Source organism: Muscardinus avellanarius (assembly GCF_963383645.1).
Source record: "Muscardinus avellanarius genome assembly, chromosome: 8".
Lineage (NCBI taxonomy): Eukaryota > Metazoa > Chordata > Mammalia > Rodentia > Gliridae > Muscardinus > Muscardinus avellanarius.
In genome coordinates, this window is record NC_137794.1 from 14,174,763 (window position 1) to 14,192,291 (window position 17,529).

The 17,529-nt window shown below is 39.2% G+C and overlaps 1 protein-coding gene across 10 annotated transcripts in view; it reads right to left on the bottom strand.

Moving 5' to 3' along the window:
* DST (dystonin) overlaps positions 1 to 17,529 on the bottom strand; it is a gene marked incomplete at both ends in the record, with an annotated part of 523,923 nt that overhangs the window by 107,151 nt on the left and 399,243 nt on the right. For all 10 annotated transcript variants that reach the window (XM_080699914.1, XM_080699912.1, XM_080699907.1 and 7 more), the window contains 10 exons: positions 83 to 578; positions 2,080 to 2,279; positions 5,745 to 5,874; positions 6,712 to 6,953; positions 7,535 to 7,597; positions 10,103 to 10,229; positions 11,113 to 11,269; positions 13,243 to 13,409; positions 13,845 to 14,162; positions 14,777 to 14,985. In XM_080699914.1, coding sequence (XP_080556040.1) covers positions 83 to 578; positions 2,080 to 2,279; positions 5,745 to 5,874; positions 6,712 to 6,953; positions 7,535 to 7,597; positions 10,103 to 10,229; positions 11,113 to 11,269; positions 13,243 to 13,409; positions 13,845 to 14,162; positions 14,777 to 14,985 — 2,109 coding nt within the window. The remainder of the gene's footprint in view (positions 1 to 82; positions 579 to 2,079; positions 2,280 to 5,744; positions 5,875 to 6,711; positions 6,954 to 7,534; positions 7,598 to 10,102; positions 10,230 to 11,112; positions 11,270 to 13,242; positions 13,410 to 13,844; positions 14,163 to 14,776; positions 14,986 to 17,529) is intronic.

Here is a 17,529-nt window from a genome sequence, read left to right on the forward strand (position 1 = left end):
TGAATCATTGTCAACAGCTTAGAAATAGCACTATGTTGATACTGGGGCAGGAGGCACATGTAATAAGAGCAGACAGACAAACCTGCTTTCTGTTCAATATCCTTAAATGATTTTACGACACCTTCCAGTTGCCTACTAAGTTCTGCTTTCAAGTACTCTTCTTTAACCAGTGCTGACAGGTCCTCGCAGAGAGCCTGGGCCACTTTTATCTGCTTCATTTCCTGCTCTATTTCCTGCTTCAGTTTTTGAGCAGTTTCCAGCTGCTGGTTCACAGCATCAGGGAGCGCATCGGCTGCCAGGCTGCTGCTGAGTTTATGGTCCAGCTCGCTCAGTTTATCGGAAAGGCTTCTCAGCAGGCTCTGATACTGGGTGCTTTTGACAATGGCTTGGTCAATCCAGTCACATCTGGCGCTCAGTTGTCCTGTGAGGCCTTCCCACTTTTGGGTGACAGCTTCCAGCTGCTCTTTTACAAGCTCATGTAAGGAAGGCTCTTCTCCAGGTCTGCTCAGAATGCCCTGGCCAGAGGCTGTTAACTGTTCATACTGGGGTTTCCGGGTATCGAATTCTTGCAGCAGAATCTAAGGTAATGAGGGTAAATAAGCACACAAACAGATAAGTGCATAAATGATTTAAGAAAAGAGGCCAAAACATGACTAATTTGCCTACTGTTTATTTTTCAATGGCTGCTTTCCTCCTTTTTATTTCGAGGGCAGCAAAATTATCTTAAACCAATTCAAAGAGCCATGGTGCTTTAGAGAGATAATATCTTGTCTAAAGGAATCACTTCTCTCAAAGCGGAAGAAGAACAGAATAAATATTTTTGGTAGTCTGGACAAAGTGAACTAAAGTTCAAGTGCAAATTTTCCTGTGTGAAGGGCAACGCTGCTATGGACAAGTTCACGTCATGCTACCACGACATCTGTCATCCGTGTACATGTCTGCCTCTGCAGAATCTATGAAATACCCATAGTATTTATTCTATATTAAAGAAAATGTGCAATGATAGCAGTGTTAGAATATATTATGCTCATGATGTACCAAGTTTTTTAAATATTCACAGATTTTCTGACACTCATAGTCTTTACTGCTATGAGCTTTGGCCTGGAAATCATGCTAATAATTTCCCATATAATCAGGCTCAACTTAATTTCCCATAAAAAGTGAATGACCCCCCCCAAAAATTTTTTAGTACAAAATTTTTTAAATTTTATTTATCTACCTCTGAGTACACTTTTATCTATCTTCGATTTACATATCCATCTCTGAGAGACTACTAAGACCAGAGGCAAATATTTCTCCCCAGATATTTATTTTCATCTTTTGTTCTCAATCTGCTCAGATTATGAACAGGTATAAACTAGAATGTGCGGCTTTAAGCTACCAAGACTTACTTGCATTTCAGCGTACGGAATCTCCTCCCTGCCCTCCAGACTCTCGTTTTACCTAAAGAAATCTAAAACCACAATGCAGCTTCTGGTATTACGTGTGAGGTTGATTTCATGGAGTTTCTTCACCCTGAGGGTTTATCTGCTTTGTAATTAGACTGGTCAGTACACTGGGTTTTGAGGGCTCCTCTCCGCTTCCCTTACTCTTTGTTCCCTTCCTAGTCCGTCCCTCTGGCCCTCAAGACCATACTACATGCGTTTTATGAGTTTCATTATCTGCTACCAAAATCAAAATAAATAAAACCTCAAAGGAGTAGTTTCTAAACAATAAAATTACAGCTAGCTTCTCATAATCATAGTACTTAAATAGTCACATTACAACTTCAAAGAAGGCCTCAATCAACAGGGTCTACACCAGCCACATTGTGACTGAGATAATCAGGGGACACTGTCCAGTCATGGGCTCACAGAGAATATTGTGGGATGTCTCACAGCTACAGTTCTCTAAAACTCATATCTCTATGGGGGTTCTCACTAATCTCACAAGGGCATCCTTAGAACACCTGAAACATTACAAATACACATCAACACATTTAATGCACACACTGCCCAAAGCCAATGTGCTTATAATGAAAGCATTTGTCTTATTAAGTCGAGATGCTGTGCTTGAGATCAGATGCCGGGTACTACTCACCTGCACCTGCTGCCTCTGTGTGTTCAGCATATTTGGGTCGGTTGACAAGGGCCCAAGAACACTGACCATGAGTTCTTTCTCCACAAGCCACTGTTTCAACTGAGCCTCTACAGTCTGGAATTGGATTAGATTATTGGAGGATTCTTCCAGTTTTTGTTGTCTATCAACTGTTAATTGATTGAGTTCTTGCCACTTGGAATCTAAAAAAAAAAAAAAAAAAGAATGAAAATGGTATTTGGCTTTTATACATTTAATAACTACAGTAAGCCTGTATACTTTTCAAAGTAGGATGGGCACCATTCCATTCTTACACTTTTTTTACAACCTTAATTAAAGGTCTGACCTAAGAGAACAATTGCACTTAGCAATACAAATTTTTCTCGACCTTGTACTTGTGTGACAAATAAAATAAGAAAAACCTAATCTGCCTTTAGAAGATATTATAGAATGTGGAATAATCCTTAAAGCAAAGAGGATCCTGAGAGCCCTCATTCCTTCTAAAAGCCCCATAAACTCTGTTTTCTCAATGACTAGAATAATAAACATTAATTTCTCTTTTTAGAATCAAATATTAACATATCCTTTCTAGGCAATAGCTCCCAAATTTGTGTATCTATCCCCAGTCATTCTTTTGTATTCAAATTGTATTAACCACCAGCCGCTGGGTAGATATGGAGGATTTCACCAGTACTTTAAGCCCAACATGAAAAAATAAAATTCACTGTAACGCCAGGCATGGTGGCGCACGCTTGTAATTCCAGTGCTTGGGAGGCGGAGACAGGAGGATCGCGCAGGTTCGAAGCCAGCTGCGCTGCCTTAAGAGACCCTGTTTCCAAATAAAAATATAAAAATAGGTCTGGGAGTGTAGCCCGAAGGTAGAAAGGTTTCCAGGAACCCCAGTACCACCAAAATAAATAAATTAATTAATTAAATAAAATTCACTGTATTCCTCTAGAAACTGGAAGAGTGTTTGTCTTAACTGGTATTTATTTTTGTGGTTCTCGGGATGGAACCAAAGGGCATTCTACCTCTGAGCTATATTCCCAGCTCTATTTTTTTTTTTTCTTTTGCGGGTCTGGGGATGTAACCAGGGGCACTCTACTTCTGAGCTACACCCGCTGCCCTTTTTTAATCTTTATTTTGAAACAGGTTCTCACTAAGTTGCAGAGGGCCTCACTAAGTAGCTGAGGCTGGCTGCAAACTGTAATCCTTTGGTCTCAGCCTCCGGAATGCTGGGATTCCAAGCAAGCGCCACCACACCCAATACCTCCAGCCCTATTTTATTCTTTTATTTTGAAACAGGGTCTCACAAAGTTGCTGAGGCTATTCTCCTGCCTCAGCATCACAAATATGGAGATTACAAGCATGTGCCACCACACCAGGCTATGTTCACCTTTTAGAATTTTTGTTTTCTTTTTCATTTTGGTACTAGGGATTGAATGCAGGGGTATTCTACCTCCAAGGTGTACTCCCAGACCTTTATATTTTTTATTCTGAAATAGGGTCTTCGTAGGTTGCTAAGGGCCTATATAAATAAATTTTAAATATGACACACTTAGTGGTGCACGTCTAAAATCCTACTACTTGGGAGGCTAAGACAGGAAGATTGCAGGTTCGAGGACAGCCTCAGCAATTTAGTGAGGCTTGCAGCATCTAGAGAGAGACCCTGTTTCAAAACAAAAAATAAAACGAGCTGGGGGTACAACTTCCCAGTATAAAGTGTGCACATGCACACATGCGTGCACACACACACACACACACCCTTGCTCAGAGCCTACAATACCTAACTCTCCAGCATCCTATATGACAAAATGTGCAGATTCCTGCCTCCCCTTCAGGACCTCAAACAAGGCGAAACCTCTAGTCCAGCCCTGCTTATCCTCCTGTCTGTCTGAATGTGCTTATTCACATTGAAACAGCTTTCTGCTAATTTTACTATCCTCATCGATACAGGTCGGGGCCTGATATGCTCCTCCTCCCCTCCGCGTCTCCCAGCCTTCCCAGGTACTGGACCTGGCCTCTGCCGGGCAGCCTCTCCTGCTCGCCCGAGCACGCGGGCATGCCCCTGTGCCAAGGGCCGCACGTCAGAGCACTGAGCCCAGCACCCGAGCGCACTGAGCCCAGCACCCGAGCGCACCATAAACATGTATTGATGTGAGATCAGTTGGCAGGGGAGATTTCTCTTCCCACTCAGTATGATAAGTGAAAAGGCTGATTTTAATAGAACACAATCTCTATCCTTATCCAGTGACACTGATATGGCACGTTCTAGTCAGACACAGTCTGGCAAAAAAAAAAAAAAAAAAAAGTGCAATTAAAGCAGTCAGGGCAGACAAATACCCAAATCACTAGGAACTTTTTAAAGTATATATATTCTTCACTCCTACTCCTATTCGAAAATGTCTTGATAATACTCTGCACAAGTAATTCTGATATGCCAGGGAGAGTCCCTGAAGTAGAAATGAACTGATTACAACAAAATAGGAGTCTCTACGCCAGGAATAAATGTATCTTTGAACAGTAAAAGTCCTTATGGAAGTCGGGCTGTGCAGGTGCATGCCCGAAATCCCAGAACTTGGGGGCTGAGACAGGAGGATTGCAGGTTGGAGGATAGACTCAGCAATTAAGCAAGACCCTATTTCAAAATGAAACAAAAAAAAGTGTTTAAAAACTGGGTGTGCAGCTGGGAGGTAGAATGTCCTGGGGTTCAATTCCCAGTACCCTCCTCATAAAAAAAAAAAAAAGATCCCTTAGGGAAACTTTTTTCAAACAAAAATATATATGGATTTCTAAACTTAACTCCGTACACCTGACCTTAAAGAAAGGACAATATGAAGAAAATTTAATGGAACATCTGAAAGTAAAAGTTATAATGATTGATAGTATACAGTTATATAGCACTCCCTATATGCCAGATATTCTTCCTCATAGCTATATACACATTAACTTATTGAATTCTTCAACAATACTGTGAAGTAAGAATAAGACTCTCATCAATATAGGGAGACCCTGTTTCAAAATAAAAATAAAATATAGCTGTGAGTATAGCTACATGGTAGAATGGCCCTGGGTATGTATATCTCTATCTCTCTCTCTCTCTCTCTCTCTCTCTCTCTCTCTCTCTCTCTCTCTCTCCCTCTCTCTCTCTCTCTTACACACACACACAGAGGCACGCACACACACAAACACACACACTACTAAATACATAGTTTTTCCTTAATGAAAACAAAAGTAAACTGGGTTGTGTGACAATTCTCAGAAAAAAACTGAAGTGACATTATTATTATAATTATTGTTGTTGTTATTATTTTGTGTTGCTAAGGATTGAGCCAATGGGCATTCTATCTCCAGGCTATAGCCCTATGCTTTTTTATTTTTATTTGGAAACAAGGTCTTACTAAGTTTCTGAGAGTCTCAGTACGTTCCTGAGGCTGGCTTTGAAGCCGTGATCCTCCTGTCTCAGCCTCCCAACTACTGAGATCATAGGTGTGAGCCACCGTGCCTGGCAAAGTGACACTTTTAGATGTGTAAAATATAGACTGTAAGACATTACAGAAAATCCAAAAATAAGCAAGGCTACTGGATGTTTTCTGATGCAGATTCTAATAAAAAATGAGAAATGACTAGTCCTCTATTCATGGACTTTGGTGGAAATAACAACGTACCTATTTCTGTCAACATCTGCTTCCATTTGGGGGCCTCTGGAGTATCTGGGTTCTCCTCCAGCAGCTCTGTCAATTTGTCTTTCAACTCCTGTACTTTGTTTACATTTTGCTTCAGTTCTGCCTCAAATGACTAACAAGGGGGAAAAAAAAGTAACTGCATTAAAGTATGTCAACACTGAGAGACAAAAACACAATTATGATAGAACTTTTTTTCTTCCTCTAGCATGACCAAAAGAGGAAAAAATCCACTGTTAAATGCTGAAGTGGGTGAGGGCCTGGATTCAACACAGTTAATTATTTTCTTTTCCTTCTCTCAGCTAGCCTTCGACTCTGGGATAAAGGAATCCCACAGAGGCACGCTAGAACTGTGGAGATAATGACTCTCGTCCCCATTACCGGGGAAGGAGTTCAGATTCTCAAACAAACCACTATGGAAAACAGCAAGATGACATCATTAGGATCATAATTAATAAGAAGATCGGCCTTCATAAAGGCTGCCAGAACTTCAGGGTCTACTGGAGAATAAGCACTTTTTGAACAACACAATATAGATCCATAATTTGTAGAAATTTTTGTCGTCACTATCACCACGGAAAACACCATTTTCTCCATCTTGACAGCTATAAAAAAGAAATGCCAGCCATTAAAGACAGGAAGACATTAGCTTCCCAATTTTATATCGGATAAAACAGATCCCTTGTCTACTTAGCCTGTAAATAAATTTTTCTAACAGTTGATGGTTAATAACTCAGACTTAAAGGTGATAAAGTTACTTGTGCCCAAGTTTACTCATCTTTATAATGTCAGAGGGCAGGAAAGTAACTACTATCAACCTCTAGCAGAAAGGCACATTATACAAAACTGTCAAATTATTTGTTGAGAGTTACAGATCTAGAAAACCAAACAGAGCAGCTGATGGCCAGGCTCAGTCCCCTGAGTCTTCAGTCAGCACGCCCCCCGGAGGTACCTTGTTCTGTTCAACTTGTGTCTTCACAGCCTCAGTGTCTGCCGGGGTCGGTGTCTGGTTCCACTGTCTCGCAGTTTTGTTCATTTTCTGTAACCACTGCATCATTGCACTTGATTCTTCCTGGGCCTTTTGCAATCTGGAGAGTTTAGTATTCAGTTCAGCTATTTTGTCCTTGAGTAAGAGGCCAAGATCTTCATAGCCAAGGCTTATGTCAGTCATGTCCTTTTTAATGGATGTTAAACCTAGGAGTAAGAAAACGGTTATACTGATACATGTTCAGGGTACTGGAGTGGAGGTGTCGAAATGAAAGTTTGTTTTACATGATAGTCCCTTTCCATTCTGATACTCTAAGGCCCACTATGACAAGCGACTTTGTAGACCCAAAAGATTATTTCATCATATAATGCTGACGAATAATTCAAGAAAACTGAATAATACAAGTGAAATAAAAAAGGTCAAGAGTACAAGTGAAATAAAATAACAAAAGTTACATAAAATGGAATAAAAGATCTGAGCCATAAAATGTATTCCTTAGGTACAAACTCAATAAATTAGCTCAAATAATGCTATCCCAATTAATAAGATATCTCAAATTAATCAAAAAGAATGAAACAAAATCAAATTTAAATACCATATATTACTAATTTCAGATAAACAATGTTCATGAAAATTACATAAATACAATCCTTATAGAAACTGTGACTGTTAAAATACCATCTTAATTCAAGTTTGAAAATTCAATATAACTACTGTCTATGATTTTCTTTAAAAAAATGAAGTACCAAGTTAAATAAACCAATAACCACTTAAAATTATTATTCACCTTTATTTGCCAAAAATTCCTGAGTATTTGTGTCTGTTCCTTCACCATTTAATATTACTCCACCTGCAAAAATATGAACACTGAAGTAATCATAGATTTCCTTAGTATTTCTTCACACTAATAGTAGATGGCATTAAATCAAACCCCATAAGCGATGATCTATTAAAAATGTGATTATTCTAGCAGATGTAAAATTCAAAACCCAAAAGACATAATTTTTAAATTAAATATCAAACTATAGCCTCCTTTCTCTATAAAATTAATTTTATTAGTAGTATTATTATTTGTCCGGGCTGAAAATGCAAACAATGGCTCTGCGTGTGCTAAGCAAACACTCCATCCCTGAGCCACATCCTCAGCTCTGAAATACTTATTTTGGAAGTAGAAACAATAACACCTTAGGCACTGGAGTTCCTATTCACTTATACTATACAAATTAATCATTGAATATTAATTTATAAAAATGTATGACAAAATTGCTCCACGGCTACAGTCATCTTGATCATAAAGTTCTCAAGTTCAGAACGTGCTCAGCATACAAATGTGTTGAGTGGCCGGGTGTGGTGTTGCACGCTTGTAATCCCAGTATTTGGGAAGCTGGGACAGGAGGATCAGAGCTCGTGGCCAGCCTCAACTACTTAGTGAGGCCATCCACAACTTAGTGAGACGCTGTTTCAAAATAAAGAATACACAAAAATGTTTTGAAGTATAAATGACCCACTAACAATAGGGCATCTGTCTTAATAAAAGAAACTGTCTGGTCTAGTTACACAGTGTAATCATGATCTTAATGGAGGCAGAATGACTTAAAGAGACATGAGAAAAAAAGTTAAAAGTAAAATCAAAATGAATCTGAGCCCTATTACCACAACAGGCTCCACATTATGGCGATGTGGAGTGAGCACCATGGTTGAAAAGCCTGGGTCTTGGTGTGTAACTCACCGGAATTTAAAGCCCAGTCCCACTAATCACCACTAGCTGTGTCTGGACAAACTAATCAATCAAACTAATCAGAATAATATTACCTAACTTGTAAGAACATTATAGGAACTAGAGATGGCTAACCCACTGCCTGACCAAACAGGAACTTCTAAGTAAGCAGGAGCTAGTATCTCTTTTACTGCATAGCCATCTAGCATTGGTATCTTTTCCATAATCAGAATATTTAAAAAATAAGTTAGACTTTCTCATACTAGTACTCGTTGACTACCTATCCAAAACACAAAGGCATGTCCCAAATCAACCGCATGAGAACAAGTCTAAACAAACAGGAACACTTAAACATCTGAATCTTAAATTCTGTCTCTTAAAATAAAGAAAAAAGAAAACCACACACAGCAGAGCTGACACAGAAGTGAACGTAACGTCCTGTAGATGCTCAGGACTAATTCCTACCATGGCTGCTGGAAACTGAAAGTCCAACAGGCAAATAAACAAAATCCGTTTTGTATACATTATACACATAAAGAGGACGCGAAGAACTAAAATAAATAAAATGCAACAGAATTCCTTTTCTTAAAGGAAAAACAACAACTTGACATTTCAGGAAATCTGATTAGGAGAGCAAGGGGGGGTTATCACACCATATATAATATGGGTCTTTCTTGAAATGGGATTAATAGAGTGGAATAAATGGCTGTTTGAGAAAGGCCCAGCTGGAACACCAGTATCACAAAAGGGACAGCTGGAGGCCTGGGCAGACTAGATAAACCACAGAGGAGACTCAGAAACTCTCAGGATAAGGGTGGAGATTTGCCTTCTGTCTATTGTTGGACTTGTAAATCTTGATATGGTGTACTTTAAGCTAAAAACTATTATACCCCCAACTTACTGAATTTCACAATCAATATTTAGACATGGCTCTGCCCTTTGTTGAGAAGAGGGGCTCAGCCATGACACAGATCATGATTTGGATATGTAGGCTAACACACTACAGAAATGTTTTCTCTGGTGATAGTGTACAGAATAAAGGAGCTGGGGCTAAAATCAGCGAGGGCAGTTCCACAGAGAAGCGCCTGCTTCCTCTCCTCGCTTCTTCCTAGGGGACCAGATTCATTTCTTTAGCAAATATTATAATGAGAACAGAAATACTTCTAATAGAATTTCAATATCCCCACTTAATTAAGGTAAAAACCAAGAAAAACTGGAATCGAATCTGTTCCTTCCCCAAATATAATGCTTATTCTGACATATTAATTTTGAATACATTTCACTCTGAAGTATTTAATAAAATGAAATGAGAAAAATCTGAAATTAGGTTAGTACATTTTTCCATTGGGGATTTCATTGTATTTTAGATACCATCTTTATTGCTACTTTCACTTTATATTTCTGCCATGTGTGTATATTTTGAAAAACAAAACTTAAGATTCATAAGTTTATATGTGTTTCTGTGTGTTTAGACTTGTTTTCATGTAATTGAATTAAGAAATGTCTTTGTTCTTTGGACAGATAGTCAATAAACTACCAAAGAACTAAAAATTAATTAATGATTGATTTGTGCCCTAATTTAAAAAACCGTACACACATAAAATTAACATGAGTAGACCCAATTCTTACAGCACATACCTGATTTAACTGCTGCTATTGCCTTCGCAGGGGTAGTCACAGCACTTATTAGGTTGCATAGTGAAATCCCACTGTTATTTACTTTCTGTATCTCTGGTGTTTTTAAACTCCACTTTTCTTGCAATTTCTTGATATATAAAAACACATTATTTTTTAGTCTTCTTAATAGCTCCAAAGTTGCACATTATGAATCAATTTCTTAAGCATCGCTTAAAGCAATAGTGACTGTGGGCCCGGATTTGGGGGAGGATGGAAGAAAAGGCAACAACATCCCTATCTGGTCCCATGGCCCAGGGGACCGTTAGCACTGTTAGCAGTGACAAGCGATGTCTGGCCTGTTCTGCATTCTGCCCCTAGCCATGGTGGAAGTCAGGCCATGCCTCATTCTAAAATAACTGTCAACTGTCAGTCTGCAAGACTGTATTAATGGCCAAGTTATAATATGAAATGTGATAGGAACAATAAAAATAAATAAGTGGGAATTCAGAATTCCACAGTAAGTTTTAATCATCAGTTTCAGTAAATTAAAAAAAAAAAAACATGTACTCCAAAAAGTCTGGAGAAAAACTGCCGTAAGTGGTTATTATTTTTTATGGCATTGAGTCAGATAACTAGAGACAAGTAAGCTATTTGTGCAAAATCTTAAAATAACATCTATCTTCAAATACTGGTTAAAGTAATATATCCAAGGTAGAGTCAAATTCTGAGTGGAGAAAGGGATCTTTTACTCGCTACTATGAGAAATTTTATTTAAAAAAAGTAACTGAAATTATGCAGAGATTTGGTAGCGAAGATAACCTGTAGCATAAAAGAGTTAGTCACCATTAATATATCTAAAAATATTAACTGAATTTTCTCTTTCCTCAAACAGATCAGTTAGCCCCATACAAGGTTTTCCAAAAATCATTCAAATCTCCTGTACATATATAAGATTTAGCTTACAGAGATTTATGTCAAAGAAAACCATCTTTGATTACTGACACAGGCAAAGAAGAATCAGCATTAAATACCTTAGTTTCTTCCAGAGATTTTCCTAAATCCTCTGCACCAAAAGAAGGTTGTACCATGGGAATTTGCTCTGTTGTTTCTTTTATCCATGACTTCAAGGACTCTACAAGGGCCTGGAAAGCTTCCAGCTGTTCTTGACAAGAAGTTACAGCTTCTTTTCTAGTTGACAAAAATCATACCAGATTTTAAGCCACAAAAGGAGGTGATTTAAAGGAATAATTGGTAATCAATGATTATTACTTCCAATTTTGGCTCAATATTTAAAAATTATTCAATGTACAGTCTAATCTTTTGATGCAGGAAGAATAGTTCCTTAAGTGACAAGTGAAATCAGCTAAATAATTATTTGTTCCTCAAAGTTCATTCAATTCTCTTTATCAGTGAAAACAGTCAAGAAATGTGTAACCCACATGGAATGGCCCTCTCAAATGCTACATAAACTCTAAGGCAACATAAACAATTTTAACAGTATTTAGATCCAGTGAGCTTTGATCTGTCCACTTTATCGGATGTTTACTGCCAGCATGCGAAGAACCAGAAAGACTTAAAATCGCGGCCATGTGGAGAACACAGTGCCATCTCGTGGTTCCTACGCAGTACTACATTCAAGGCACTAGAAGGTCAACAGTGTTTGGGGGATCAGAAGTCTCAAAAGGAGATGCAACCTAGTGACAGAAAGTTTTAATGGGTGCTCCCCGCCACATAGACTCAGGAGGCTCCTGAACCTTATGGATCTTTTTGTGTGATGGAGCCCAGCAGCTCAGCATACGAAATGAGAATGGCTGGATTCCGCATGTGGGCCACAGGTGCATACACTGGACTGTGTGCAGTACTGGCAGATAAGAACGCTCCGCAGCTGGACTAATCAGGAGAGAGAACATAGTCTTAGAGCTGGACCCCTTTGAGAGCATAAATAGCCTAGAGGTTACCTATGAAAACCAAGAACATTTCTCCTGTGCAATGTGGATTGAATAGCTTGTAACATGAAGAAAACTATAGCTCTCTGAGTGGTAAAAACAGCTCCTGAGAGCTTTAGGCAGAATTCTGAAGAAACAGCAGAAGAAAGAGAAATTACTATTTTCCATCTTTGGGGGTCTTTCCACATAAACTTTAGCAAAATCTGAGGTATCTTCTAAACTAAGAGGAGAACAGAAATGCAAGAGTTCTGCCACGAGGCCTGCGTAGCCTTTTCGTTTAAGTTAGTTAGGTTTATTTTCTTCTTTTGCTTTTTTTGTGATACTGAGGGTGGAACCCAGGGACTTTTTCTACCTCCAGGCTATACTCCCAGACCTGTTTTATACTTTATTTGGAAACAGGGTCTCACTGAGTTGCTGAGAGCCTCACTAAGTAGCTGAGGCTGGCTTCGAACCTGCGCGATCCTCCTGTCTCAGCCTCCCAAGCACAGGGCTTACAAGTGTGCGCCATCACGCATGGCTATACTCTTTTTTAATTTATGGACTCGTAGCTTATCTATTCTTTAAAAAGGAAACTATTATACATAAAAGACATTCAGAATTATATTAAAAGTACACATCACTTCTAAATTAAGCTCAGAAAGCAAAGAACCACAAGCTATCTTCCAGGGTTATCTCTGGTTTTTCTAATAAAGATGTGCTATTTACCCCAAACTTCAGAGACTACAATGAGCTTAAATCATTTTCAGTAAAAACACTACCACCAACATTTTTCTTTTCTGGAAATAAGAAAAATACTTTTATAGAATAAGAAATGAGTTTTCTTTGTAAATGTTTTAACAAATTATATATTTAATTGTGATAACAAAATATTATCAAAATATAAAACATTTTTTGTGTGTGTTTGGGGATGGAACCCAGGGGATTTGATCTCTGAGATACACCCCTGCCCTATTTTTTTTTTATTCTTATTTTAAAACCAGATCTCACTGAGTTGCAGAGGGCCTCACTAAGTAGCTGAGGCTGTCCGCAAACCGCAATCCTCCAGTCTCAGCCTCCGGAATGCTGGGATTACAAGCGTGCGCCACCACGCCAAACTATAAAACACATTTAAATCACTCTATACTTGTTTTTGAAATTGTTTCCATTATCGACATAATGAAAACAATTAATCTAATTAGTATAAATTAGAATAAAATCCAATAAAATGGTGCTTACTTTTCTTTAATGGTATCCTCCATTTCTTTAAATTTCTTTGACAAATTATTTGTTTTTTCAAAAACCAGAGCCTTATCCCCTGGTAAGCCATGACTGGATATCTCCTTCAGGAGACTGTGCAATACTTCCAGATCTTTCTTGTGTTCTAAGAATTCAGAAGATGATTCCTACAAAGTATTTATATAGTTAGACAATACACATGTTTTTAGAGTTTTAAACAACATTATATCCAGATGTATATATGGGATCAGAACTATTCATAATTTCACAAAAAGTGAGTTTATCGACAGTCAAAACTCAAAATATACTAATGTTAAGTTTTTAAATATGCTCCATTATTTTGCCATTTTATGGGTTCTTTCATGTAAGATAATATTTATAACACCTGTGATGTGTGTCATCAATGGTACCGTGTATGTCATTCAGTAGGTGAAGGCTTTAGGAAAATACGCAGTCTGAGATTTTTAAAGGAAGAAAACAAGTCTCTATTAATCCATAAGTGATCAAAGTTACTAACAATTATAACTCTGACAGTAGATGTATGGGTTTGCCTCAATTATCAGCCTGCTCGCTCAGCCTCCTGAATGGAGAGGAAGGCATACCTGCATATACCGAGACATTTCAGCGACGTCTTTCCCCGGCACATCTATCTCAGAAAGAGCCCGAGTTTTGGTTTCTAGGAATGTCTGGATCTTTCCCGAGAGGTTCTCAAATCGTTCTACTTTGGTCTTCAGCTCCTCCATTTTGACAAGCTTTTCCTTGTGCTTCTGACTGGCTTGAGCAAACCGAAGGGACAGGTCCTTCATTTTAGCTTGCAGCGAGGAGGCCGTGGATGGGTCTGTTGTTTCCATAAATTTCTTCACTTTTTCATTCATAGCATTTACACTGCTCTGACGCCCTGCAATATCCTGTTCCAACATCTGAAATAGGCCACATATTGCATAGGCTTTATGCCGATGTTTACAAACAATGCCACAGCGCTCCAAAGATTGCTATTCAGAACAACATACGCTTGAACAACCTGTGACTAAGAAGGTTAACAGTCGGAGCTGAATGACATGTTTGATTCATCCCCTGAGAAATCCCATCCCGAATCCCTTCAAGGGAGACCGGGGAACAGCTGGCTGGTTGCTTGAAAGAGGCAGGAGGTTGCTGCTACCCAGCAACCCCTGGGATCTAATGCAGCCTGGGGATTAGCTATGGCCCTCATTTTTAGAAAGCTAGACGACAAGATTGATCTGATGCCTCTCGCGTGCCGCTGGCAAAAGCAGTGATCAGATGAGACTCGATGTATGATAAGCTCTCTACAATAAATACCATTCATGAAGAGTTGTACAAAGCCCTTCCCAGGCTCCATCACAGGAAAATCACTGTGCACACTTGAGTTGTGCAAGCCCTGCTTTTCACACCCGTAGAGTCAGAAAACACCTTCTTCTGTATCCTTAAATGGGTCCTAAGTCTATCCTTGCAGTTTATAAAACTTTCCTTAAAAAGCTACAGACGGGATTGGTTTTCTTCTTCAGGTGTCACTTACGGTGTTTTTACTGATGAGATCCTGAAGGGCTGCAGAGTTCAAGGGCACCTGACCTGGTTCTTTCAGAGAACTTTCCACACTCCCCATCCAGTCCAGCATCTCATCCAAGCCGTCCTGCACACTCAGGGAGCGGGTCAGGGTTATCTGGAGCTTTTCATTTCGTTCACTAACAGATTTGGACAGGTCATCATATCTCCCAACGATGTCATCTAGTCCAAACACAGCAGAAAATGTTAGCCGCAAAGTTCTCTTTGCCCTATTCCATTACAAAAGCACCTCAAGGTGAATATCATACAATTTCTATAAAGAACTGAAAAAGAAAAAAAGTTTAAATGATACATTCAAAGTGCATGATCAGATCACCATCCAAAACCTTAAAAAAGAAAGAAAAGAATTCAGGAGAAAATAAAGACTTGTCTCCTAAAAGCCCAGGATTTAGGAGGCTGAGACAAGAGGACTGCAGGCTTGAGGCCAGCATGAAATAACTTAGTGAGACCTCATCTCAAAATAAAAAATAAAGCCAGGCGTGGTGGCATACGCTTGCAATCCCCGCGCTTGGGAGGCTGAGACTGGAGGATCACACAGGTTTGAAGCCAGCCTCAGCTACTTAGGCTCTCGGCAACTTAGTGAGACCCTGTTTCCGAATAAAATATAAAATAGGTCTGGGAGTGTAGCCTGGAGGTAGAAGGACCCTGGGTTCCACCCCCAGTACCACCAAAATAAGTAAGTAAGTAAATAAATAAATAAATATTAAAAAGAACTGGGGATATAGCTCAGTGGCACAGCACCCTGGGGCTCAGTCTACAGTAACACTAAAAAAAAAAAAAAAAGTTGAACTTGTTTTAGAAGTTAATATATGTATCTTATCCATTTGGAAAGAGATTTTTGGGTGCATAAATATTTGAATTTTCCCAGAGAGATGAAAGAGTGGTCTGAGTAGCAAACCTCTGGAATAAATATCTGGTTTTAATCTGACATCTCAAGTTAGCAATACTCATTAATAACCATTTGGAGAAAAAAAGTGACAGACATATACAACTATTCTCAAGACACAGTCACAGAGATTCCACAAGGATTAACTATTACAAATAAAAATCTCACACTCTCTCTCTCTGCATCCTAACCAAGCTTCTGTCATCCTTCAGAACCTAGAAAAATGGGATAAAACAAAAAATACACTTAAAGCTGAAATGATGTTACTAAAATAAATACAAATAAAATTCACTTAAAAGTTTAACAGCAGAGCTGAGCATGGTGGCACAGGCTTGTAATCCCCTTCCCTAGGCAGAGATTGGAGGATCACTGTTTGTGGACTTAGTGAGGCCCTTCGCAACTCAGTGAGACCCTGTTTCAAAAATAAAAAGACTAAAAGAATAGGGCTGGGAAATGTAGCTCGGAGGTTCAGTGTCCCTGGTTTCCATCCCCAATACTGAAAAAAAAAAAATTAACAGCAGACAAAAGAGGGAAATAAATTTATCAGACTAACCTATCTCATGCGAGATAAATTTTACTTTCAATTCTAAGGAATTAAGATACTAAGACAAGCACCCAGCTCAGTTTTCATTTGAATATAAAAGTTCTCCATTTTAGCCTCCTACAGTCTATATTGTAAATGAGAAGTTCAAAGGAAAAAATGGTTTTTAACATACTCACCTCTATCTTTCTGGAAAACACTCTATTTCTAATTGTGAATTTATTTAGCATTTATTGTCTGAGAACTCAAAAAGCATCTTAATTATTTCTGCATGCTTTAATCTAACACTTTGTAGAATGCATCAGTAGAAAAAAAGCTGTGATGTGAAACAACTTTAGAAATGACATATCTTAAACGCTTCTGTTTGGGCCACAGAATATAACCTAAATAACTAATTCGTATTTTTATTGTGCTCTAGTGCTGTATCATGAGAGAAGAGCTTGACTATTTTTTGCTGAATTGAGAGGTTCAGTTTAGATGACTGAGCAAGAAATCACGCTGGTTACTAAAACTCAACGTGGAATCGGATGCTGTCTTCAGGGAGACGTGGGCTCGCCAAGTAGAGAGGGGAAGGCATGAAATACACTCCAAGAGATTGTAAGCAAAGAAAGCAAACAGCGGGCTCAAGTGCAAGCCCAAACTGAGAGTCACAAGGGCAGCTGCTCTACCCGGCAGCTTGAGAGGGGCAGGAAGCCGCCCCTCACCTGGGCAACACCTGTGCTTCAGCCGGGAGCGACACCGCCGGTCTGGTTAGCCATCACGTGTGACAGCCCAAGCCAACTCAAGATATTTTCATGCATGTAACACATTCTGAGCACTGCTGTTTGCAATGGGCTGGAGGTTTATTCCCCGCCCCACACACATATTGAAGCCCAAGTCCCAAAGTGATAGTGTCTGGTGGTGGTGCCTTTGGAAGTTGTGAGATCATATATATATATTTGGTCTCTGACCATGGTTCCTGATGTAGAGCTCTTAAAGCCCTTATAATCTTCTGAGCAATAGGAAGCACTTAGAAATATCTTTTGTTAGCCGGGCATGGTGGCACACGTTTGTAATCCCCGCGCTTGGGAGGCAGAGACAGGAGGATCGTGCAGGTTCGAAGCCAGCCGCGCGCGCTGGCTTAGGAGACCCTGTTTCCAAATAAAAAAGTATAAAAAATAGGTGTGGGAGTGTAGCCCAGAGATAGAAGGGCTTCCAGGAACCCCAATACCACCAAAAACAAAAAACAACAAAAGCCGGGCTTGGTGGTGCACGCTTATAATCCCCGCGCTTGGGAGGC